Below are 26,922 nucleotides of genomic sequence, written 5' to 3' on the forward strand. Positions count from 1 at the left end.
TGGCCCGCGGCTCGCCAGGGTAAGCACCCTGGCGGGCCGGGCCAATTTATTTACCGGCTGATGCGGCAGGTTCGGCCGATCGCGTCCCCCACTGGCCACAGTTCGCTGTCCCGGGCCAATGGGGGTGGCTGGAAGCTGCGGCCAGCACATCCCTCACCCGCGCCGCTTCTCGCCGCCCCCATTGGCCCAGGATGGCGAACCGCGGCCAGTGGGGGCTGCGATCGGCCGAACCTGCTGCATCAACAGGTAAATAAACTGGCCCGGCCCGCCAGTGTGCTTACCCTGGCGAGCCGCGGGCCAAACGTTGCTGACCCCTGGTGTATACTTTTACTTGTTAATTTGCAAAATTCATTAATTTTCTGTGGGTTGGTCTCCCAGCCACTGTGAAATGAATCACACCGTACAATGTTCTCAATAACAATGTTTACTGTATGGTCAGTCAAATTTCAGTTAGTTTGCTTTTTCTTTAGAAGTCATTTCACAGCCATGAAGCCACAGTCAGTTCTCTGAAGAATGCGGTAAACATCAACAGTACTGATGCCCATTGATAAATTGATTTGACCCAACACAGTTAATAATTGAACTGCCCTGCACTCAAAGTGGTATGTGAACACCTTGTAGTTTGTAAAACAAAACCAAAGTAGTATTCTTTTTCGTTCTGTCCTTTTGATTATCCAACAATCCCTTCCAACAAATGAATTGTTTATAATTTTTTAAAAATATGAATTATTCCTGTTATTCAAAGCTGAAGTCAATCTGACCAAAAATAAAATTGAAAAACATTTTGTCTGGAGTGCCAATATAGCTGTACTTGTGTACATGTGTCATTCCTCCTCTTTGTTTTTATATAGCCTTAAACCTTGGTAAGGTAATAATTTGCACTTTGGTTCAGGTGAAAATTGCTATATGTAAAGGCAGGTAACTATCATTATTCCCATTTTACAGCTATGGAAGGAGGCAGCAGAGAGAGGTTAAGTAACTTGTTCAAAGTTTAGTAAGTCAGTAACAGATAGGAGTGGAACTGAGGTCTTATTTCTGGTCCATTGTTTTACCCACCAGATCAGTCTCATTTATCCATAAAGTAATTTAAAAAAGCAGCACTTTAAATACCTTCACTTGAATCCAAACTGGAATTTTTCAGCTTGACAATTTCTTCTTTCTTAAGGTCTTTCTCCTTTTCTTCAATACTCTCCATGTTATGTTTTTTGATTTGGTCCTTCTCCTTATGTTTTTTTGACTTCTTTTTGGATTTTTTGTGCAACACTGAATGTATCTCATCTGTTGACTTTGGACACGCTAACTCAACTGCAGTGGGTGCTGGCATTTCCAAAGGAGTCCTAGAGGTATATTTTTCTTGCTGGTCCTCAAAGATGCTGTTGCCATTCTGACTAAAACTATCAACAGGCAGGTCTTGAGTTCCCCGGCCTTCAGGAGTGCTAGGGGAATTGGAGTTAGAGTTTACAGGCTGAAGAGGATTTGAAACAGGAAGGCGAGTTGAAGGAAGCGTTGGAGGAGCTGGGGTGGCAGCAACTGCAGGGGGAAGTGGTGGTGCAGCAGCAGCTCTCTCGTTGGAAGCAGTCAAGTGACCATTTAATGTTGGTTGAACTCTATTGGTAAGGTGAGATATTCTTGGTTTTTTATTCATTAAAGGATCAATAAAATCTGAATCCAACAGCCGTTTCTGCAATAAAAAAAGACCGTTAGTTTCCATTTAGTCCAATTCTAAGGTATGTCTAAAATAAAATGATTAAAAACTAGTCTCTTATGCTTGCTAGTTTATTTTAGATAAGATGAAGATCATGACAGCTACATGTGCTTTGTTTCATGCTTAAAAAATAAATCTAGATAGCTTTAAAAAAAATTGTCATCCTGAGACGCTCCCCTTCAGATCTGTGACCAAGACTTTGGAACCACATAAGACATTGTCTGGGGAAGTATCACAGTCCATGCTGGAACATGGCAGGTTAGTCAATACTCTAGATATTTGTGCAGTGCAGATACATTCAGTTAGTAAATAGTTGCTGCCTCCATATAGTCTGTTTTATTCAAGCAGTTCCAACCAACGTGGAACAGTGTGCTTATCAGAAATCCTAAACCTCAAAAAGTGGCAAGGAAAAATCTAGTTTCTGCTATAGGGAGCCTGGGTTCTAAATTATCCTCAGAGAATACTGGAGTTCTTTTGAAATACTATCTGACTCATGTCAGTTTGCTTAACAAGCATATATTGCTTATGTTTCAGTACAAAGCAATGCCTCTGACCAGAAGTGCCAGGCACAGCTCTGTACCACACAGCTGAATTACTTCCAGATTCAATGTGTGTGTTGGAGCAGATGAGAAGACAGAACCACACAATTTATACTATTTCACTGTTACCATGAGAAACAGTAGCCAAAGTTGGCAAGAAACAGGTATGTATTTTTATTTCCCCATCCCGAATATGTTAATGGCCTCAGTACAGGATGTTCAGTACTTAGTTTCACCCGTCCTGAAACAGCAAATGAAAGCACCACCCAATCATTTTTAGAATGCTCTTCCACTGCCTTTCTCATAGTGCTATTTTATATTTTTGCTGCAATCACTGATACTTTATTTTAAATAGTGGTTTTCATCTGCAAGTCTCCCAGTGCTTTATTAAAGTGGATATTATCTCAGTTTTATAGATGAACAAGAGACGCACAGAAGAAAAAGTGATTTATCCAAGGTCTCTGACACCTGCAGTCAGGCTGAATCTAGAACCCAGATCTTCTAACTCTGTTCCATCCTTTAACTAGTGGACTACACTTAATCATAACTGATCTCTCAATAACACCCATAGCAAAAATAAATTCAAGTATATTTTGCAGAAACAGAGTATTGCTACCCTAAAACACCTTAGTTCTGTCCTGTCCAGGGTAGATACTGAATTTAAACTAAGGGTTAAAAGGCTGCAGCATAAAAATGTCTGCATGCCAGAAATATCAAAACAATATGACAGTACAGAAGGACCAAACACCCACAGCATGCAATGGGGTACGAGTGTTAAATAATACAAATACCTTGCCTTCATTTGAAATACCAAGACACACCAAGATAAACTGTTTGGCAATATATGAGGTATATTTTTTGTCTAAGTATTTAACAACCAGAAAGTGACTGACACCTAAAAAGTTAAGCCTCTGAGGACAAGTTCAACCCTGAGTAAGGACACAGCTTTTGCCAGCATGCTATTAATAGTTCCATTTTGTATGGTCACTTACGAGTTCCATAGCAATAGGCACAGTTTGAGAATCTATGTTTGCAAAACATTTTATGAGCCATCTATGTAGAAGTCTGGTTTACTACAACGCTATCTGCTCTCCAAATACAGTAACTCCTCACTTAAAGTTGTCCCGGTTAATGTTGTTACGTTGCTGATCAATTAGAGAACATGCTCGTTTAAAGTTGCGCAATGCTCCCTTATAATGTTGTTTGGCAACCACCTGCTTTGTCCACTGCTTGCAGAAAGAGCAGCCTGTTGGAGCTAGGTGGAGCCAGGGCCGGCTCTAGGATTTTTGCTGCCCCAAGCAAAAACAATTTTGGCCACCCCCTCCACCGTTTTTTTCTTACCCCACTCCCGGCCCCGCCTCAGCTCTGCCCCTTCCCCAAATCCCCAGCCCTGCCTCCTCCCCCCAGGCTCTCAAGCCTAGGAGGGAGGGAGGGAGGGGGAGAAGCAGCGCGTGCGCCGCAGCCACTCAGGGTCTCCCCCTCCCTCCCTCCCAGGCTCTCAAACTTGGGAGGGAGGGTGAGCAGCGGCGCGCGAATCAGCTGTTTTGCGTGGCGCACGAGCGGCAGCAGCAGAGGTGAGCTAGGGGGGCCGGGGCACATTTTTAGGGGTGGCATGGCCGCCGCCAGAATGCCGTCCCTAGAAATGCGCCACCCCAAGCACCAGATTGTTTTGCTGGTGCCTAGAGCTGGCCCTGGGTGGGGGCTTGGAACCAGGGTGGACCGGCAGCTCCCCTAAGTTCCCTGTGCAACAGCCGGCAGTTCAGCTTAAAGAAGCAATGCACATCTCTCTCTCACACACACACACACACGCAGGGTGTGTGTCTCTGTCTGTCTGCCATGCTGTCTCCCCTCCCTCCATTTGTGCTGCCTTGTAGAGTGTGAGGCAGCATCAACAACGTGTTAACCCTTGAGGGCTCAGCCGAGTGCTAGTTCATCATTTAGCGGTAAGGCATTCCCTGGGAAATATCCCACCCTCTTCCATTCTCTGACTCCATCGCCTCAACCAAGCTTCACAATCATCATTGCTGTGTACAGTATTAAATTGTTTAAAACTTGAGAGAGAGAGAGAGAGAGAGAGCGCGCGCGCAAGAGAGTGAGTTTTTGTCTGGTGAAAATAACTTCCCTGGAACCTAACCCCCCCTATTTACATTAATTCTTATGGGGAAATTGGATTCGCTTAACATAGTTTTGCTTAAAGTTGCATTTTTCAGGAACATAACTACAACGTTAAGTGAGGAGTTACAGTACAGGGTTATTAAGTTTAGAGGTTCTTAGGAACTACATGACAAGAATTTTTTTCAAAAACCCACACATCAGTTCCACAGTCTTCCATGGTGCAACTATTTTTTTTTAAAGTTATATTCTATGCCACCATCCAATTATATAGAAATAGTTGCTTCACCTTCTTCATACATTAGAAGGGGTATTGGTGCCTTCTCATTACATTATTAAAGCTTTCACACCAATATAACACTCGTATGTATTAAGTCTGACTGCATCATATTGCAATGTAAAGAAAAATCACAAATTAAATACCTGGGAAGGAGAAGCAGATGCAGCATCTTTAGAAGAACTTAGAGGAGATTCCAAATGACTGGTGCTGGTGGCATTCTGAGATGAATTTAGTTTTCTGTAAAGATCACCCATATTCCAGGTTACAAGGAAAAAATCAAGAAAAAGATGCTCTAATAGATCTTACGTTATTTGGGAAGAAAGAAGCCTGTTACTTCTCAAACAATGTATTCTTTTATTGCTACCTTTAAAGAAAAAGATTGAACTTACCTAGAAAGTACTAACTCCAGTGACTGTTTGTCTATCTCATTGTATCCAGGCCAATCTTTTTGGATCTCTTTAAATACATAATCCTTCAGAGTGTAAGAGTTGTCCTTGGGATTCAGGTTGGCTACCTACAAACATATATTTAAAAATACAAATATTAAAGCTATCTACAAGTTATGATACTAGAGTAGATTGGACAGTTTAAATACAGGTTGAAAATATAACTATGAAAAATGTATTCTGTATTTACTAGCCTTCGGCTTTAAAGGCAATAAAGGACAGACCTTTCATAAAGTGAACATTTTTGTATGCCAAAATTTTCAATCTTGGGTGTGTGAATTTAGGTACTTATAAAAGAATGGCCTGATTTTTCAAAAGATCTGAAGGTCAATGTGCATTAGTCAGGCTTATTCATATTTACGTGACTAAATACAAATGCAGAATTCTAACTTTAGGCATTCAAGTGCATTATAATTCCAGCGTTTATTATATATATATTATAACATTATAATTCCAGCATTTATTTTTCCTGTATTTCTAATGGAATAGCAGCCAACACAGTTCTGCTGACATCAATGATGCTAGATCACAAAAAAAAGAAAATTGGCACAGCACTAAGAATAGTGGTAACTCATGCTGCAGTGCCAGTAATAGCAGTTTTATCTAGCCAAATGATTATGACAAAAATAGGTAGCCATTCTTGTTTCCCAGAGACCGGGTCATGGAGTTTAGTACATACACACTTCCTAGAAACCACATGAAGTTGTAGCATTCCACTGGAGATTGTCAAAATAGTACAACACTTGACCCGGCACTAAATTTTCCCTTTAATGAAAAAGGGACAAAAACTGTTGTAAGTTTAATGAGTTGATTTTTTTTTTTTTAAGTATACCTAAAAAAGTTTTGGTTTAATGAAGATGTAAAACAATTTCAGCCATGTACATCAATACATTTTAGTCATGCAATAAGGGTACAAGTAAAATTTTGCACAAATGTAACTGAAAAAGGATGTACATGCCCTGTTCCACACCTAAATCTATGATAAGCTCCAAGCGTACATGCAAAACAGATATCCATGAATGCCAGGAAAAAATGTTGTACTCATAATTCCATACTAGTTAATGCCTTGTTGTTTATTAGCATATACATCCTATTAGTGCTCTGCTTTAAGACAGCTGCTGATAGGTCCCCCTTCCTTTCCTTATGTATTTGAAAAAAGTCCTGTTGGTAAAAGTCCATGCTCACTGATGCCTGCCACATCAAAGCATTAATTTGGCAACTTTTCCCCTTCAAATCCCATTTCAGACCTTCAAACTGTACTATCTGTAACAGACCTCTGAAGTTGAGAAACCGGCCCTTTGCCTGTTACTCCTAGTCAAGATATTAAAGAGCCTTGTACACTGAAAAGCATATGGACACAATCATTGTGATTTATGCAGATTTGCCTGCCCCCCAAAAAATTTGGACCAAGTCTCAAAGAAAGAGGGTATCTGAATGTGTGCTAGTGGATCGAGTACATTTATTAGGTATGTTTTGTATTATTACATGTCTCATTTTTAAAGTGTTTTATGTATTCTGTCATAGCTGGTTGTGATATTGTATTTCAAAAAACAAATACTAGGACTTGTATATGCCTATATTTTGCCTGTAAAGCCTTTTAGTGATCCACCATATTGTCTGAAACAAATAAAAGTTACCCAAATCAAAGACAGAAGACCCATTTGTTAGGAACAGCAAGGTAACAGTAGTACTTTCAATAAAGAATGCTTTCTTACATGTGCAAACAGTAACTACATTTAGGCTCTCAGTTTCAGCCCCTAACTAAAAGTGAATATATTTCGTACTCAAGACCATTTATGGCAGGGGTGGGCAAACTTTTTGGCCCGAGGGCCACATCAGGGAATAGAAATTGTATGGCGGGCCATGAATGCTCACAAAATTGGGGTTGGGGTGTGGGAGGGGGAGCGAGCCAGCCCTGGGGATGAGGAGTTTGGGGTGTGGGAGGGTGCTCTGAGCAGGAACCAAGGGTTTCAGAGCGGGATCAGGGCTGGGGCAGGGGTGCAAGTTCTGGCTGGGGGTGCAGGCTCTGGGGATGATAGATTTGGGGTGAAGGAGGGTGCTCCGGGCTGGGATCGAGGGGTTTGGAGAGCAAGAGGGGGATCAGGGCTGGGGTAGGGGGTTGGGACGTGGGGAGAGGATCAGGGCTGGGGCAGGCTCCGAGTGGCACTTAGCTAAAGTGGCTCCCGGAAGCGGTGGCATTTCCCTTCTCTGGCTCCTATGTGGAGGCACAGCCAGGTGGCTCTGCACGCTGCCCCGTCTGCAGGCACTGCCCCTGCAGCTCCCATTGGAATGTGTAGAAGCTGGAGCAGAGCCATGCCGCAGCTTCCGGGAGCCGCGGGGTGCGGCCCCCAACCCTGCGCCCTAGCTAGAGCGGGGCTGAGCCATGGGCCATAGTTTGCCCACCCCTGATTTATGGTATAACACTTTCTAATAAAAGGTCTATTAGAACTCTGCTGATGAAATGATAGCGAACTGAACTAAAAATAAGAACTTTGTAGTGTAGAAATAAGATGAGTTAGCATTATACTGAACCAGCAACTATCCTTGCTGGCTTCTGAAGGCCAAGTAGTAATTCAAGCACTTTGCATGGCACACTTTTCTGAGAGGTGCATGCGCTGGGGAGGTAGCAGGCATTGAAACAGATATTCCATACCGCTGTCACGGAGGCGGATGGATTGGAGAAAAATCATTGAACCCTTCTCCCCCTTCCCCCACTGTGCACTTACACAGGCCTGGCCTTTAGAATTTTATATTAGCACCAGTAGGTTATACAAGGGAACTGCAGTGTCATAGTAAAAATAGGGTGACCAGATGAGGGAAAGAAAATATTGGGACACACGGGGGGGAAGGAAGAGGGGCCGAGTCCAGCCGGCTGAGCAAAATAAATAAATAAATAAATAAAAAGTGCTGCCGGCAGATATCGGGACAAAATGCGTCCCAACCGATCTTCGAAAATATCCCGAAATATCGAGACATCTGGTCACCCTAAGTAAAAAAAGATACAAGTACAGATTATGACTAAACTATGCAATTAACTGACACCTGACCTCGGACATTTTAACAAAAGCACTATTCAAACTTTCAATTTATTGTTCTGGCAGATGTACAAAGTTTGTTAGCGATCCCTTTCTTTGATCCAGGTTAAAAAGGTGTCAATGTTTCATCTAGGTCCAATTCCTTTCCTACGCAGCTACACCATGGCTGAAGTTTCAGAATCTGTCACCCTAATCTTTTAGAACTATTACAGTAAGCTACAGAAAATGACAATTGCTAACACACTTTAACAGTTGCATAAAAATACTTCATACACTTAAAATTTACATAAATTTAATCTTACTGTCTGAAAAACTGATTTAAGCATATTTATTATTGCTCAATTCACAAATGGACACAAGACACTTATTCCTGGTTTAAAAGTCAATGAATTAACCATTATGGAGATAGAAGTTACAGTAAATATGTATTAAAAGAATTCTGTAAGTGGTGGCTTAAGCCATACCAATTTTTTTTTTTTTTTTTTTTTTTTTAAAAGAGATGAATAAAATGAAGTGAGACTAAATTTACAGCCTCCTGGTAGCCAATATGGGGATAGGCAAAGCAGAGTGTTAAAAAGGTATCCTAGCAAGCATTCTTTTCCCCACAACTGTTTATAATGGGACATGAAATGAGAACTCAACTCTTTGAGTCCAGGAGTCCAAGAGCATGCCTAAAATTACAGATCGCAAACTTAAGGATAATTTTGGCGAAGGATAAAAATCCACTACCCTCTCCAAAAGAATTATAACTCCACTACAAAAAAAAGTTACATTCATGGAGAGAACAAAAGATGAATATAATATGTTGGGGAAGAGTCAACATGGCTTTTGTAAAGAGAAAGTACGCCTCTCCAATCTATTAGAATTCTTGGAAAGCGTCAACCAATATCTGGACACGAATTACCCAGCAGATATAGTGTATCTGGACTTTCAGAAAGCCTTTGTCAAGGTCCCACACCAAAGGCTCTTTAGCAAAGTAAGCAGCCATGGGATAAGAGGATCAGTAACTTGTTGAAAGATAGGAACCAAAAGAATAGATGGTCAGTTTTCACAGTGGAGAGAGATAAATAGCAGGTCCCTCCATATTTTCTTTTGCAAAGAGATATGAAGTTCCTTCTAAAATATCATTCATCTTCTTAGGGAAGAACCAACTATTTAAAGAAATTTTCTGTGACAGAACACCAATATTTTCGTTTATTGTAACATTTAAATAAGAGTTACAAAATATTTAACTAGCTATCCTGGGACTGAAATAGAACTCAATGTGGTTAGGCACCAACTTATAGTCCACTACACTTGTTTAAATGAGAAAAAAATCTGTATAATTGTTACCCCCAAAACAGCTTTCCTCTTTATAAAAAGGGCTAGTAAACTTGTCAATGGAAACATAAGTAGTTCCTTAATGAATTAGTCTGAACAGTTAAGAGAAACTATGTTCACAAATTAAGCAGCTTGGAGTAACAAGAGTAAGCCTCCTGGGGAAAAAAACAGCAGTAGGAACAAGATAGCTAAAAATATACCCAGCAATTGTTCCCTAACACTCATGAAGAGCTTTAGAAGTCTTCAATAGTACAAACTTCCCCTATAACTCATTAAACTTCCAGTTTGTTTTGTTTTAAGTACTTACAAAACAGGGCAGCTTTTCAAGAAGTCTGTCAAACAGCCAGTATCAATGAATGTGTCCGTCATTCACCAAAGTGAACCCTCGCTTTTCTAGGTGAAATATGGCAGTAATGTCCTGAACTATATTAAGAAACAACCAGGAGAAGGAGCAGAAAGAGCAGGAAAGACATCCTGTCCAGATGTTCTCACCTGCTGAAGGATAGCTGCAAGGGAGTTCTTGTCTTTTTGATTAACGCCATCTCTCTGCAAGCGAGCAAGTAGCTCTGGTTTCTTGTAGGTCTTCAGTGCCAGTAAGTGAATCACCCTGTCTCTATATGGTCGCTGAGAAACACTGTTGTTTACGTGGGTCTTTCGTATTGTATTTGCAGGATTGATGGGTGTTGACCTTTTCCTCTCAGGCACTGCATCTGGAATACTTTGTGGTGCTTTCCGAATCTGTACTCTTTTACCTAAGTCCAGAATTTAAAAAGGGAGGGGGGGAAATTAATAGTTTTTGTATGATTTATTAACATCTGATTTTTCCCAAAGTTTAACTCAGAGTTATATGTACAAGTACTGTTTAGTCCAAAGAGGGTATCATAAAAATGCATCATTTTAAGAACTCAAAAAGTTTGATATGAAATTACCCAAATATAAATGATATTGCTAGGAGGGCAAAATATGTTGCTCTGTTTATACAGATGCATGCCTTCAATATTTTCTTAAGTAATTTACAGGCTGAGAAAAGTTAAACATCAAATTAATGGGATATTTTAATGTTTTAAATGAGGACAAAACTCGTATGAAAATAAGTACTTCTTGTGAGTAACATGTTCTCCATTGGTGCCTAAGGAACCCAAATCTACATATTAACAGCACCATAACTTGGAAGTGAATGTACAAGCCATATGGTTGTGAAATTTATTGGGGGGGGGAGGGGGAAAACAAAAAACTTACATTCAACACCAAGTACTGAATTAATTAATGGAGTGTCAGAGCCAATCATTGGTGCCACACAATTTCAAAAAAGAAACTATTTTACCTCCAGTACCCAAACAATCCATGTAACTGACCTGACATTTCTCACTAGAAAGAACCTGTCAAATGCAACACCTTTGTTCCAAGGATCAAATCCATAGAAGTTTCAAAAATGCTCTTTTTAATGAAAAGTTTTACATGCCTAGAAAACATTGTTCCCCAATAAATTCAAGTGATACTGCATGTTGGTAAAAAGGCACCCTCCAAAGATAATGAAGTAAACATGTTCAACAGCTTATTTAATCAAACAGCCTATTTTTCCATAAAGATAAATGGTTAATAGCAATAGCTCTTCCCCACCAAAATCAAAGCAAAGTGGCCAGGCATTCTTTTTTTAGCACTTAAATATTTACCACTATAGTCAGGACTCAGATTTATTGATGCTAAGAACTTTACTGTAATAGGTTTACTATTTTGACTCCCATCAAGGAGTAAAGTTGAGACTTGCTAAAAGCTGAGCATTTCTCCAAACCCAATTCCTTATAAGTTTGGTACATAGAGACTTTCAGGGGCACAATAGAGTGGTCCCACCCCCAGTCTGACAGCTTCTGTGCTGTTGAGGAAAATGAAAATCTCGGGGGAAGAGAACATCAAGCTGGAGCGGAGGGAAACTCTCCGGTAGTTGGAACCCTTCTTCCAGATGATGTCATGGTATCCTCTCACACTGAAGATAACTGGAGTCCCCTCCCCCAGAAGGCTATTAGAATGAGACAGGCAATAGTAAAGGTGGATACGATTATCACAAATATAGACAGTTGGGTTTATGATGATCGGGAAAACTGCGTGGTGAATTGCCTGCTGGGTTGCAAACCTTTAGACATATCTAGATGTATGTGCAGTGTTGGGGAGGAGCAAGTGATCATGATACACATAGGTGCCAATGACATAAGGAAAGGTAAAAGAGGTCCTGAAGGGCAAATTTAGGCTGCTGCATGAGAAAGTAAAGTCCAGGACCTCCTTGATAGCGTTCTCTGAAATGGTTTCAGTTCCACACGCAGGGCCAGTTAGACATGCAGAACTGCAGGGTCTCAATGTGTGGATGAGATAATGGTATTGGGAGGAAGGTTTTAAATTTATTAAGAACTAGGGAACCTTCTGGGAAAGGAGGAACCTATTCAGGAAGGATGTGCTCCATCTAAACCAAAATGGAACCAGATTTCTGGCATGTAAAATTAAAAAGACTGTAGAGGAGTTTCTAAACTAAGGGCTGGCGGAAAGCCGACAGGCATAAGGTGCATGTGATTCAGATGGACGTCCCTTAGGGGAGGATTTATTAAAGGGGATACTATATATCCTAGGAAAGAGGAGAGGATAGAAGTTGATAAGGTACAAACAAACAAAAAAAGAGTCCCATTCAATTACATCACACAGGCAGACAACTAAATATTGACAAATATTATAAGTGCTTATATAAAAATGTAAGTCTAAATATCAAAGGGGGTGAACTTGAGTGCCTGCTATTAAATTAGGATCTTGATCCTAACAATAGGCATCATAGAAACTTGGTGGAATGATGATAATCAATGGGACACAGTAATACCAAAGTACAAATATATAGGAATGAGAACAGGTTGCCCTGGTGGGGGAGTGACACTATATATGAAAGAAAGCATAGAGTCAAATATACTGAAAATCTTAAATGAAGCAAAACTTCCATAGAATCTCTATGGATAGAAATTCCATGCTTGACTAATAAGAGTATATCAGTAGGAATGTACTATCAACCATCTGACCAGGATGGTGACTGACTGTAATTGTGCAATGCTCAGGGAAATCAGACAGTCTACAAAACCAGAAACCCCAATAATAATGGGGGATTTCAACTATCACCATATTAGCTGGGAGTATATCACCTCAGGATGGGATGCAGAGATAAAATTTCTAGACACCATTAATGACTGCTTCTTGGAGCAGTTAATCTTGGAACCCAAGAGGGGAGAGGCAATTATTGAGTTGGTTCCAAGCAGAGCATAGGACTAGGTCCAAGAGGTGAACATACCTGAACTGATCAGTATCATCAACCATAATGTAATTAAATGTAACATCCTTGTAGGGAGGAAGAAACAAAAGCTACTGTGGTGTGTTTCTTTTATCTTCCAAAAGGGGAATAATAATGAGAAAGCTAGTTGAACAGAAATTAGAAGGAACAGTCACAAGAGTGAAATGCCTGCAAGCTGCATGGCAACTATTTAAACACATCAGACCAGAGACTCAAAGTAAATGTATACCCAAATTAAAACAAAAACAAACAAAACAAAAAAAAGTAAGAGGACCAAAAAAGGCCACCATGGCTAAGTAGAGTAAAGGAAGTGGTTGGGGGGCGGAAATCAAATTCTACTAAGGAAAGCAGAAAGGCGCATAAACTCTGGGAAGTCAAGTAATAATTAGGCAGGCCAAAAAAAGAATTTGAAGAGTAACTAGCAAAAGATGATAAAAATTTGTTGTTAGTTTTTGTAAGTACTTCAGAAGCAGGAAGCCTGCCAAACAATCAGTGGGGCCACTGGACGATCAAAGTGCTAAAGGAGCACTCAAGGAAGACAAGACCATTGTGGAGAATCTAAATGAATTCTCTGCATCAGTCTCCACTGCAGAGGATGTGAGGGGACCCACTACTTTTATGGTGACAAATCTAAGGAACTGTCCAAGAATGAGGTGTCAATAGAGTAAATTGATAAATTTTACAGTAATAAGTCACAGGCTCTGATGGTATTCACCCAAGAGTTCTGAAGGAACTCGTATGAAACTGCAGCACTACTAACTGTGATCTGTAACCTATCGCTTAAATAAGCCACTGTACCAAATGACTGGAGGATGGCTAACGTAAATTTTTAAAAGAGACTAGAGAGGCGATTCTGGCAAGTACAGGCCAGTAAGCTTAACTTCCGTACCAGAAATCTGGTTGAAACTATAGTAAAGAACAGAATTATCAGACAACACATGAAAGAGGGGTCACCCAATGCCATTAATAAGCAGCAGATTCAAACAAACATAATGAAGTATTTCTTCACACAACACACAGTCAACCTGTGGAACTCATTACCAAGGGACGTTGTGAAGCAAAACAAAAAACAAAATAAAAAACAACCTAGATTAAAAAAGAATTAGAACTGTTCATGGCTATGAACATCAATGGCTAACAGCCAAGACGGTCAGAGACGCAACCCCATGCTCTGGATATCCCCAAACCTTGACTGCCAGAAACTGTGAGTGGATGATGGGATGAATCACTCGATAACTGTCCTGTTCTTTCCCTTCCCTCTGAAACATAAGGCACCAGCCACGGTTAAAAGACAGGATACTGGGCTAGAGGTTTGACCTAGTATGGCTGTTCTTATGTAGGAAAATAGAAACCTGAGAGTGTTAAGACTCCTGAGGCTCTGGCCTCTTCCTTAATACAGGCTAGACACTCTGGAATCCAGAAAACAGGTTCTTAAATACTTTCTTTGACATCAAAACTTCATACAAAACCACTCCATTTATAGTATGAAAATCAGCTATGTTGGCTGTCATCTCCTGGAATAGTAAAAAAATTTCCATTTTGCAGTGTAGACTAACAACCATTTTTAACTATTCCTAGAATCATATTAATGCCTTAGATCTTGCACTTTTGGTTTCAAAAATAACCATAACTATATGAACAGATAAATCTTTGCATTTTTAGAACAACAGTGTTAAATAGTGAGTCATTTTAGTTGGATTAGTTTCACACAATTGTAGTTAAATTCCTCATTGCAACCTAATTTTAAATTTGTAGTGTATTAAGATCCTTCCATACCCATACTAAACTTTTGGCCTGTCTTAACAGGAATTAGAACCATCCCTGTCTCAGCTTCTTCAAGAAGGGAATAGCTATGTGAGGTTGAAAATTCAGTGGAGTTGAATACATCCTGAGAGACTGACATACGGCTATAGAACCTACTTTTTTATTTTCTTTGTGGTAAGCACATTCTCATCTTAAAGCTTGTTGATATGAATTAGAAGGCTTAGGTAGCCAAAGTGAATGATGTGTTCAAGAGAACATAATTTTAAGTAAATAGGTGAATATCCCATAAGAATGTTGAAAATGGAATAAAATAGTAAAAAACCCACCGGCATCTCAGTCAGTAAAGCAACAAAAGGCTGTTCTTTGAAGGCAGTCTACAGGAAGAAGGAATTTTGATCCTCACTGTACGGAGGAGCAGCAGATATAGTTCCAGTATAAGCAAATATGCCTTCCTGGAGTCTACAGTTCACAGACAGCATATATTCAGTTTTGCATTTCAACAGGCCAGGTAGGTACCTATTTAAGATGGCTTGCTGTAGGCCAACACAGCACTGCAGTATAACTGGACTTGAATGTTAAATGCAGGCAGCTAAGTACTGTTGTAAGATTTAAATATCTTGCTCTTTCTTTCCAGATTTTCAGAGGTCACTGCTGGATAAAGGAGGAGGAAGAAGTGTGTGTAAGCTGGAGCACAACATGGTGAGTGCTTCCTGAGGTCATTTGCGCTATAAGTGTTAAGGGAATTCTACATTCCCATATGGCAAAATTCACATCCAGATATTGTTATTACAGAGGGTCACTACAGTTGACTGGATCACTAATACGAATAAGGGAGCAGGGACTTCAGGTGTACCTTATTAAACAATCAATTTGTAAGCACCTAAAGGATAATAAACTCGTAAGTAATGGTCAACATGGATTTGTTAAGAGCAAGTCATGCCAAACAATGCAATTTCCTTCTTTGATAGCGTTACTGATCTAGTGGATGGGGGGAAGCAGTAGACACGATCCCGATTTTAGCAAAACTTTTGACAGTCCCACATGACATTTTCATAAGCAAATTAGGGAAATGTGGTCTAGATGAGATGGGTGTACAACTGTTTGGAAAAAAACACTCAAAGAATAATTATAAATGGTTTACTGTCAAATTGGGGTGATGAAACTTCTAGTGAGATCCTGCAGGTGTCTGTCCTAGCTCCAGTACTATTCAACATTTTAATTAATGAACTGGATAATGGAATGAAGAGTATGCTTATAAAATTTGCCGATGTCACTAAGCTGGGAGGAGTTGCAACCATCTTGGGGACAAGATTAGAATTCAAAAGGACCCTGACAATTGGAGAATTGGTCTGAAATCAACAAGATGAAATTCAATAAAAAGAAGTGCAAAGTACTTCACTTACAAAGGAAAAATAAAATGCACAAATACAAAAGGGGAAGAGTTGGCTAGACCTTAGTACTGCAGAAAAGGATCTGGAGGTTACAGTGGATCACAGACTGAATATGAGCAAACAGTGTGATTCAGTTACAAAAAGGCTAGTATTCCGGGGTGCATTAACAAGATTGTCACATGTAAGAGACAGGAAGTAACTGTCCTGCTCTAGCCAGGAGTACTGTGTCCAGTTTTGAGTGCCACACTTTAGAAAAGATGTGGACAACCTCAAGAGACTCAGAAGAGCAACAAAAGTGATGAAAGGTTTAGAAAAACTGACCCATAAGAAAAGGTTAAAAAAACTGTACATGTTTAGTCTTCAGAAAAGACTGAGGGAGGGACCTGATAACAGTCTTCACATAGTGAAAGGCTGTTGAAAAGGGGATGTTGATCAATTGTTCATTTATCCAATGAAGACAAAAGGGAGAAGTAATACCTTAGTCTGCAGCAAGGGAGATTTAGGTCAGATATTAGGAAAAGTTCTCTAACTATAAAGTATAGCCAAGTGCTGGAATAGGTTACCAAGGGAGGTTGTGGAATCCCCATCATTGGAGGTTTTTAAGAAAGATTTATTTGACCCTGCCTCAGCATGAGGACGGGGGGAGGGGATAGACAAGATGACCTTTTGAGGTTTCTTCCAGCTATACATCTCTAGGTTCTGTGATCTTGGTACTATTTCAAACCGACTATAGACTCTGCCTAACAACCATGCATGGAATGGTTTCTATTGTCATGGATCTCTATATAATAAAAACAGACTATTTGGATTTTAAAAATCAAGATACATTCATCACACTGCATACAGAATTCACTTTTCTGTAGCTCCTAGGTTTATGATCTTGTATACCAAAACTTCACTGTGTCACTTTTCCAGACTACAGGTTAAGGCAATATTGATAGCTTTATAAATTGAAACACTGTAGGTCAATTCATGAACAAATGTAATATTTAAATAACTTGTAATGGTCGTTACAAACAATGAGAATATTGAGTGTCTAAGAAGGGAAAGAAATAATCAAGTACAGGAAGTAGTGAACTGAGGAAATGGATGTACAGGGCTCTGGGAAAGAATGGAAATCTAGGCAGCATGTGCTAGGGAACAAGGAGGAAGCATAACAAGAGAAAAAGGAGAAGAGGTGAATGGGGCAGTGTGAATAGATGATGTGAAACTGTACTACCAAAAAAATTGAGATGCTCTGATGTAAGCAGTATCAGTAGACTAAAAAGTTATGATCTTGAAGACGGTCAGAATTACTACCTTCTAATTGTCTATTAGAATAAAAAGTTAGATACAACCATACCTACAAATGGCCCACCAGGTTTTATGACCTTCGTACTGCGGTTGCGAGATTCTTCTTCTGCCTGGGTCATACGTTCTCTTGTCATCTGATAAGAATCGTTTGTTGCACATACTGTAATTTTATCCTGTATAAATCCCAGACAATTGAGCTGCGAGACTCCAGAACTATGAAAGTATTGAAAGAAAATACAGTTTCAAAAGAATAAGTACTTTATTCTGAACTTAAATGTATCAATACAGAATAAAAATTAGGGGTATTTTTGCTCATTAAGATTTGCCATAAAGGGTGCATTTTTCAATCCCACAGCTAGCTGTCATCTAACAGCTTCATATGTGTTTTATGGCATCTCTACACAGACATTATACCACTAACTATACAAGTACAGTTAAATGGTAGAACACCGCCTCCCCCCCTCCCCCACCCCATCCTCTCCCCAGTGGACGCAGTGATGCTGTATTAAGACAACCTTATACTGCTATTAGAGGTTGTAAAACAGTATAGCTATTTCAATAAAAAAAAGTCACCCCTCTAACCAAAAGTTATATGGTACCAAAACGCTACATAAAGCATGCCTAGCTGGTGTCTTAAGCATTCAGACGACTTTTCAAATTATGTTAAACTCACTCAACTGAGTTCACATAAGTGAAAGTGATATTTTTTGTCTGTTGTAACAGGGCCTTAATCAACCATCAACCTAATTCTCAGTGTCAATTTTACCATTACTCATAGCCTAAGATTTCTCTAACCCTTCAGTTAAACAATTCTGTTTCTCAACTTGCTTACTTTCTGCATTTGACTGCACACCAGAGAGTCTATTTTCATAGTTTCCACATTTGTTTGTGTGGGTCTTACATGTAACAACGGGACAAACATTTGAAAAACAGTGAAGTGTGATAATAAAACCACAAAAACTCAAGGGCAGGTGTAGTGTCTTGTAACTTGTGTATTAAAACACTGACTAGATGTGTAGTTCAGTGTCCCTTCAAGGCTTAAAGCACACTATAACAACAATGAAGCCTACATACCTGGATTAAAACTGTGCTACACCTGTAAATATTTATAGAGACAGTTGTTCCTCAAAGAGTTTTAATATAAAAGTTCCTGTTCTATACTGGGCAGGGAAGACTATTCAAATTCAAAACAATGACTATGTTTTTAACACTTTGTGACAAGTACAGCATAAATGCCTAGTTAAAAGCATACTAGTTACAGTGGTATCTGAGTAGCTCTGATCCCACAAAGGACAGTGACTCTAGCTGACCTGCAACATTTTTGAAAGCAACCCCACAATTCTCTGCTTAATGTTCCAAATAGAATGGGTAAGGAACATTCAGCACATCATTTCTCCTTCACTTACCATTTTATTTTTAACTCCCCTGAAGTCATGCCAGCTAGGTCAAGCTCAGCTTTAACATCCCAGAATACATTTAAGATTTCACAGCTACAAGAGTGCCCCACTGGAGTAGGGTGCCATTTCTACTATGGACAAAATTAAGTTGTATTTTATAATACTGTGTAACTTCCAAGTTCTTTAGTTTATTACATCACAAAGAATGCACTAGGATATTGAAAAGCCAAGGTACTATCCCTTCCATTCCATTACCCAAGGCAAACTGCACCCCTTGCTTGACTCCTTGAATGCGGTCTCCAGCCTTCAATTGGGCACAGTATTTTTTTTTTCCAAGTAAGATTCAGTTTATCCTTTGGCATTTTAACACCAAAATGTTCATGTTAATGAATTTCTCGAGACTCTTGATAAACATGTTAGTTATGTCTTAAACAAAAATAAGTAGGGCACGCTATCACTTACAAAATGGCCACTAATGGTTAATAGTTTTGGGTGGCCTACTGGAGTGGGAGAGAGAAGTCAAGGAGACAAGGGACCAGAGAAGAAAAGGGACTGCTGGGTAATTCTGCAGCCTGGGTTGACCAGTTTGCAACTCCAAACCACTGCAGTTTAAAGTTTAAGTTTCTCAACCCCAGTGATGAAACTTCAGGAAATTTTTAAAAAGTGTCAGTTGCATTTTCCATCATAATTCATAGGATCTTCTCAAAACTGAACAAATTAAACACTGTGTGAAATTTCAACAAGAAGTTTCTGCACAACTGTTCTAAAACCATAAAAACTGGTATTTTGATTCTAGTAGTTTCTCCACACAGGTTTAAAAACTTCAGACTTTTAGCACTGCCTAGCCTGAGAGTAGAACTATGTCATCTACGCCCATGTATAAGCATGGATGTTCATTTGCAGTTTTAGCTCAATTTCCCTGATCAGTATGCATAGCTGTTTGTCTGAGATACATGTTCTAACATTGTAAATTAGCCAGGGAGTTGGTCTATAAGACAGGATTCATCTACAGTACCAGAAACACCATTTTCCTTGGCCCACTTGTAAGTTTCTACTCCAGCATGGTACAGCCGTCTTGCCTGCATAGATGCAAGTGAACAGTATAAGCCTTGTTGCAAACCCAACTGTACAGTGTCAAGGAATTGCTGTGTTGCAACCAGATCCTGGAACAGGGTAGTCATACAATTGTGGATAAGATTTTTGACTAGTGTAGTAGTTCTTAAAATCCTTATCCATCATGGTCAGAGAAACCATGCTAGAATGCTGCCAGGTATAGCCATATTTAAACAGTAGTAGCACAGATCTGATCCAAGCATTGACAATACTGCCTACTTTTCAAGTATGGCACTCGTGAAGTGAGAAAGTATTCAGAGGTTAGTTTTTGGAAAGCAAAACAAAAACAGTGATATGTAAAAACAGGTATTTATAGTTTTTAAGAGACCATACTATTTTAACTAGAGGTTATACTTTACTGTAGTTTGAAGAAAAAAAAAAAAAGAAAAAAAAAAAAAGAAGTTTTACAACCTTTCACTGTTTCTGTTCTAGACCACACAACCAACGTAGTATTTTCTTTCAGGACAAATTTAAGTATTGCTTACCTTGAGACAGTTTGCTGGACACAATCAAAGCTTCCCTGAGGATTATCTTTGCCAACATTTGACAAGTAGAAGTTAAAGTTATGCACTTCGTTTGGGAGATCAGCTTTGGGAATTTTGACAAGCTAAAAGATAAATATAAACTGAAGTTTTACATGTGCCCATCAATGTGATTTGTATAGTACTTTCTTTTTTACTTTAAATCCAAGTGCAGTGATAAAGTGTACTTAATATTTGTGATATGACGGCCACTCAAATTATGAAGCATATAATAAAATGAGTTAACGCTGGCACACTTTCCTCTCAAAAATAATCTTATCAGGATACAAGACTATACCTGTAGTTATACAAGTTGACCCCTGCTCAGGTCTACAACAAACAGCCCTAATTCAGCATGCACTTAAGCACTTGTTTAACTTTAGTCATGTGTAGAGCCCAACTGACTCCAATAGGACTATTAGTGTACTGAAAGTTAAGCATTGATTAGGTGCATTACTGAATAAGCAAAAGCCTTACTGTTTGGCCAACCAAGCAAACACAGAACAACGTAAGTAGAACCTACAGTACCTTGTTTCCTGGCTTTTAAATGACAGTTAATCTTAGTGGAATTTAGACAGGACTAGATTTCTAGAATAAAAATTAAGGCACAAACCTTAAGGAGGAGGATGGGAGGAGAGAAAACAAGAATATTAACCAAAATAAGACTGTTAAAAATAGCTTAGTTATATGGATTTGTTTAAACTCTCCTGGACTAAAAGCCTCTCAGACAAATACTTTTACCTATTTTAAATCAAGTTGCTTGTAAAAATACAAAATACACATAGCTTTTTGTACAAGAAATCAGAAGTCAGATGATAAAACTTGCTTTCCTGGTTCAATACACTCATCCTATGCTTTGTGCATAGTACAGAACATTTTCTGTATTCTGTAGATTTAAAAAGTATCAGTTTCACATGCTCAATAGAATAGCAAAACCATGTGATGCATGCTCTAACATGCCGTTCTACAAAAGCAAAAATAAAGCAGATGTTTTTGAGTACCGTGTATTTTAAGTTAAACTTATTTTGCAGTTAGACAAACTCTTATCCAAGAGATTCTTGTGGAATCTATTTGAAGGTTCAACACATTAAATAACCTATTTTGAAGGAAAACGTTTATTTAAAAGCAACATTCACAATGCCCTTTTTGGAATCCTCTTCTGGTACACACCTTTTATTTTGCTTACAAAATTGGCCAGTAGACATGATTGGTGTTAACTTAAACAACTAGTACGTGTGATTTTCTTCCTTGAAATGAAAGCCTAGGAAAAAAGTCACTGCCATTTATGATTTGATCACCAATGTTGGACAGAGCACATCAGCAGCTTGGGACAACTGCTGGCCTTCAGAGAGAAAGATAGGGACTAAACCTGCACACCACTCAGCTATTTAAACTCAAAACATGTGTATTTGTCCCATTCAATAAAAAGCTATACAGTAAAGAGAAAGGATTTAAGTGAAGTAGTTTAATTAGAAGATACAAATCTTGGATTATGTATCTGAACCTGTTATAACAGTTTATCTTCCCAACTGGGAGATTAATAATAAAACATCAGCTATAAAAAGACCTATTGTAGAGGCCATTTTTTATCCTGTATCACAGATTTATCTTAAGAGTCTGCAAGGCTATTATAGAACACTAAAAATATTACTATGCAGAATTTTTTTCAGTCTACTATCGTTCACGAATTACTATAATTGAAATAAAAATATTTCCCCAAGTTTACTGTGTGTATCTGACAGCATTGTATCGAGTCAGTTTCATGATTTCCCATTTGTATCGTCTTTTTCATATTTTAAAGATTGATTGTAAACCCACAAGAATTGGCAAAGTTCAGATGCAGGCATGGTACCTGAAAATATTTAAAAATACAACTGACTAATTTTCATGTATGTGTCCCTTGCATGATTGATAATTCTGTATGAAATTCTGTGAGATTTTGGCCCACTAAAGAGTAAGCCTCCCCCTCCCCACAGCTCCATGTACTTTGCAGACTGTTTTGGCTTTCTCCAAACACTCCATTGATGGGTATCTTCCTTCCATTTAAAATTATACTTCAAGAGTATTTCCGCAAAACCAATTAAATAGATTGAAGCAGATGCCTGCAGCCACATACGCTTCAAGTTTACTTTGAAAGTGTATACACCTTAATGTTAATTGACAGTCTTAAAAAAAAAATGCCTGGTGGAAGCACCACATTACATAGAAGCATTTACATACTTAATATTCCAAAATAGTTACTGTGGATAGTACAGAGGACAATACCAAGATGACATATCTATCCATTCCTTCTATTACAGTTTGAAGGTTGATACATTTACTAGAAAGGACAGTTATGCAGGAGTTGTTCATTAGGTTGCTTCCCCTCATCTCACTAGCACTACTTCAGTCTCATGCACATTAACTGTCAGCCAGCTTCTCTTCATCCACATGATGATCTTAGCAAGAAAAGCTTGGAAGTAGTATTTTCAGACGTAGAGACTACACAGAATTGGGTGTTATCCATGTACTGCTCACACTTCAATCCATGTTGTCTCACTAGCTCTCCCAATGGCTTCATGTAGCCATTGAAAAGCTGGGAGAGAGAATAAAGCCTAATGGGACACCATAAGGCAGAGCAGTTGCCCAGGACAACCCTTTGGATTAGCTCAGGTGCCACTTGACTCTGAAATGTCACTCTGGCTCCTTCTACTCCTCCCTTAAACATGCAGTTGCCTTCCATATCTCTAAGCAGCATTCCCAGCTGCCTCTCTTTTGTCATACCTCCAGGCTCTTTAGAGGGTACCACCTCACCTTCCTCACTTCCAATTCCCTTCTGACTCTCCTATCTGGGATCTGGTACCCCAAATGTTATATTTATCTTTTTACAACTTCAAAAATCTTCTCTGCCTTTGTACCCTCAGGTAAAACAGAAACTTTACTACACTTTTTTTTTTATTAGTCCTGCTTTCTTTAAACTAAAATTAAATAATCCTCAGAGAACTTCCATGCACAAGTCAAGGACTTCTGGGTAATCAGAATGAAAGTGCAATGTTTCAACTCAAGATAAACTTTTGGACATTTATAATGTTTGTTTTTCCTATTTGATGTACACTTAGCAGAAGGTCAGAGAGCCATAATTTAAGAATTCTTCAGTCAACACTTGTGTTAGCAGGAACAGCTTGCATTTTCTATTCCTGGCTATCAGGAAGCAATATGGTTTTTTGGTTTTAAGTTCTATTGAAAGGCTACAGTATATACCCAACTCTGATTAATCTTTTTTACAATAAAACGCATCCATGTAGATAGTATGCAATGCATTTTAAAAGAATGTTGTCATATTCCCCTTACATCTCATTCCCACAGATTTCCAAATCAGCAAGTACTGTATCTCCATATGTCAGAAAGCATAGATCCAAGGTGGTACAACCAGCAAAATACATTCTCTTTACCTCCTTCTGAAAACAATGAAATCCTTGCCTCAATACTTCATTAGGTCTACTTTGTCCTTACTAGTTTCCAGTCCCCAAAAAAGGCAATAAAAGATTAGAAAGTTCTGCAAAGTCTCTGGATGTATAATTCCACACAATCACCAAGGTCTTGTCTAGACTAGGAAAATAAGTAATATTTATATACAAGTTAGCTAACATGTTTTAACACCTTTTCCCCCCTAGTGTAGATATGGGCACAGTGAAATTAATGATCTACCTCTCTACTACTGTCCTCTCCAGTTCATACTTCAACAGGTCGGTCTCTTCAAGGGAGAATTATTTAATCTGACACTTTTCCAGCAAATAAATACTAGTGTGTGAGACCAGAGCCTTTATTTTTTCCTCCCGCATCATTTCCTTGCATCCCCACAAACTTATAAGTGGGATATATCTTCCTTCCCATTGTTTTCAATAAACATGTATTCCAAAGCATGGAAAATTCCTTCAGTTACCATGGTGTACAGTGTACAATGCAATGTGCAACTGCTACTCCTCACAGAGATTGTGCCTCCATCAAAGTACCAGAGGAGAGCGCTCATGACCCTTTGCTCTCCTTGTACAATCTCTAACACTTGAAGCAGGAAATTCAACCTTTTTGTTTCCAGCTGCTGCCGCTGCCTCCTCCTCCAGGCAAGTAACTCAGCTTCTCTTCCATATTCGGCCCAAGCCCACTTGACAAGACCTGGTCTAAGTGCTTCTCTCAGTTCATCTCTTGTAACTACATTGTCAGCTAAACTGTGCCCAACAGCACCAAATGCTGAAAAGCCAGGAAATTTTCTTAGACAATGCATATAAATACAGAAACAGCTTAAGCAGGTACTGCTGCACTGGGGTATGTGAGAAAAGGTAAAATTGGGCCTACCCTACTTTGGGACTGAGAACTATATAAGGGAGACACCCATTTTAACCTCAGACCCCATTTAGTGCATCCCCTCCCCTTAGCTATATGGTGTTTCAGAAAGACTACATGGAAGAGCCAACCAGAGACTGAAGCCAGCACAGCAGCTGCAGAGGCACCTTCAGGTGGGACCAATGGACACATTTTCTAAAATTTTGACAGGACTTTTTCTGCCCTGTGCTGATTGGCTGTTTGCTTCAACCCCCTCTAACCCTGTCTCAGGCTTGGTCTACATTAGCAACTTATGCTAGTATAAACTGTGTTGCTCAGATGTGTGGAAAATCCACACTCCTGAGCGATGCAGTTATACCAACCTAACTCCCAGTGCAGACAGCGCCTTTTAGGGAGGTGGATTATCTAAGTAGTATCTTCACTGACATGCCACATCAGCTTTTTAAGTGTGGACAAGCCCCCAGTCTCTTTACCCTAGCCTCATTCCACACCTCTCTTCTGCCTTCCTTCCCTCTCTTTTCTCACCTGTTCTTTCCCCATTGCTCCGAGTCTCCCTTCCCCTTGTCTTTCTGTTTAGCTAAATCCCTCTTAAAGAACACGTAGTTAACCAGTGGAGTAACTGTGGAAGGTAAAAGAATCTTGGGCTGATTAAAGGTGGTGTCTAAACATTCAGGGATTACTAGAATCACAACTATTTTAGACCATTTATTTATAATTAGGTAGCAGTGGCAGGAAACTGTTTCTGGTACCACCCACTCCTAAAGCTTGCAATTTGGGCAAGGCAGAGGAGAAAGGAAGGTAAGATTCAGTCTGCGTTTGTATGGAGATTCACCACACCAATTAAATTAATCCCCTATTTACTCTCACCTACGGGAAGTGCTGAATTGGAGGAGTGAGTTTCTTGGTTTAAAGAAGCAAATCTATTTTCTCTGCATGACTTAAGTCCTTTTAGAAATAGAGAGGGATGGGAGGGTGGCACACAAGGAGATTGTGTGGTGGAACAGAGGAATTCAAGGAGCCCCTGGTGTATGCCATAAGATCATCCTACAGAAACTACAAAGTGTGTGATCCCCTAGCGCAGTGCAGGGCTGTGAGTGAGATTTATCTTGGAAAGGTAGGAGTGTTTTAAAATGTAGACAAAATTGGAGGGTATAGTGGATAATGAGCAGACCCTCCTTTTAGTCATCTTACTGCACAATACCGTAACAAGGAGAATAATGACAATAGTTAGGAGTACTCACTATCATAGGAGATCAAAAGAAGCATAACTTCTTAGAAGTCTAGATCAACAATGGCATAAGAGATGTGGGTTTACTGATATTTCTTATTAAAAAGTTTCACTCTGAACCCTCAAGTTATGCGTACAGCTAGTCTTTGTAACTTGGGACAGTAACTCAACTTCTTTCCACATAGTCTTTGTTTCGTTTGTGCTTTGTGGCTGCTTTCTCTGTACGTAAGAATTGCTGTACTAGATCAGCCCAGTGGTCCATCTAATCCAGTATCCTGTTTGACAGTGGTCAGTACCAGCTGCTCCAGAGGAAGGTGCAAGAAGCCATGCATCAGGCAGTTCGGAAACAACCTGCCTCCAAGGAAAGTTTTCTCCTAATCTCTATTAATAAGGAGTCGGTCATACCCCGATGCATGAACGTTTATATCCTTGACAAAACTCTTGCATATACAATGTTAACATTTACTATACAAACTCTAGAAATTCTTATCCATTTACTGATCAATGCTTTTTCAAATCTTCCTAAACTCTCAGCATCAATGATATCTTATGGCAATCAGATTTACAGGCTAATTTTGTGTTGTGTATGAAAAAGGATTTCCCATTATCAGCTCTGAATTTGCCATCTTTTAATATCACTGATTGTTGTTTTGTATTAGGAGAATGACTAGAAGTTGCTGTACTTTCTCCAATTACTGTGGGCTCTAGATTCCCTCGGTGCAATCAAGTTCTGCTCTTGAGCTGACATTTTGGTGAGGACTATGGCTGCACAAAAGGAGAGAAATATATCCGCTCAGATTCTAGTGTTAGGGCACCCTTTTGAAAGTAGGTGATATAATGAGTGGGTCTTACTCTTTTTGGTTCCTAGATTAAGGCCAGAAGGGACCATTGTGACCCTAATACATACAACTTCTCTAATGAATTCCTGTTTGAACTAGAGCATACCATTTCTAACATCCATCTTGGTTTAAAAATTGCCAGTGATTAAGAACATACCACAGACCTTGGTAAATTATTGCAATGGTTAATTACCCTCACTGTTAAAAATGCGTACCTTATTTCTAGTCCAAATTTGTCTAGCTTCATCTTCCAGCCATTAGATCTGATTAAACCTCTGTCTGTTAGACAAAGGTTATGTA

The 26,922-nt window shown here is 39.3% G+C and overlaps 1 protein-coding gene across 1 annotated transcript in view; it reads right to left on the reverse strand.

The window, feature by feature from the left end:
• Positions 1-26,922, reverse strand: part of ELL2 (elongation factor for RNA polymerase II 2) — a 61,101-nt gene that overhangs the window by 16,721 nt on the left and 17,458 nt on the right. Inside the window, exons 3-8 of the mRNA XM_034773206.1 lie at positions 20,200-20,321; positions 17,254-17,417; positions 9,930-10,189; positions 5,026-5,150; positions 4,780-4,873; positions 1,111-1,681 (exon numbers count right to left, since the gene is read on the reverse strand). Coding sequence (XP_034629097.1) covers positions 1,111-1,681; positions 4,780-4,873; positions 5,026-5,150; positions 9,930-10,189; positions 17,254-17,417; positions 20,200-20,321 — 1,336 coding nt within the window. The remainder of the gene's footprint in view (positions 1-1,110; positions 1,682-4,779; positions 4,874-5,025; positions 5,151-9,929; positions 10,190-17,253; positions 17,418-20,199; positions 20,322-26,922) is intronic.

This window comes from Trachemys scripta, chromosome 6, assembly GCF_013100865.1.
Source record: "Trachemys scripta elegans isolate TJP31775 chromosome 6, CAS_Tse_1.0, whole genome shotgun sequence".
NCBI classification, from domain to species: Eukaryota; Metazoa; Chordata; order Testudines; family Emydidae; genus Trachemys; species Trachemys scripta.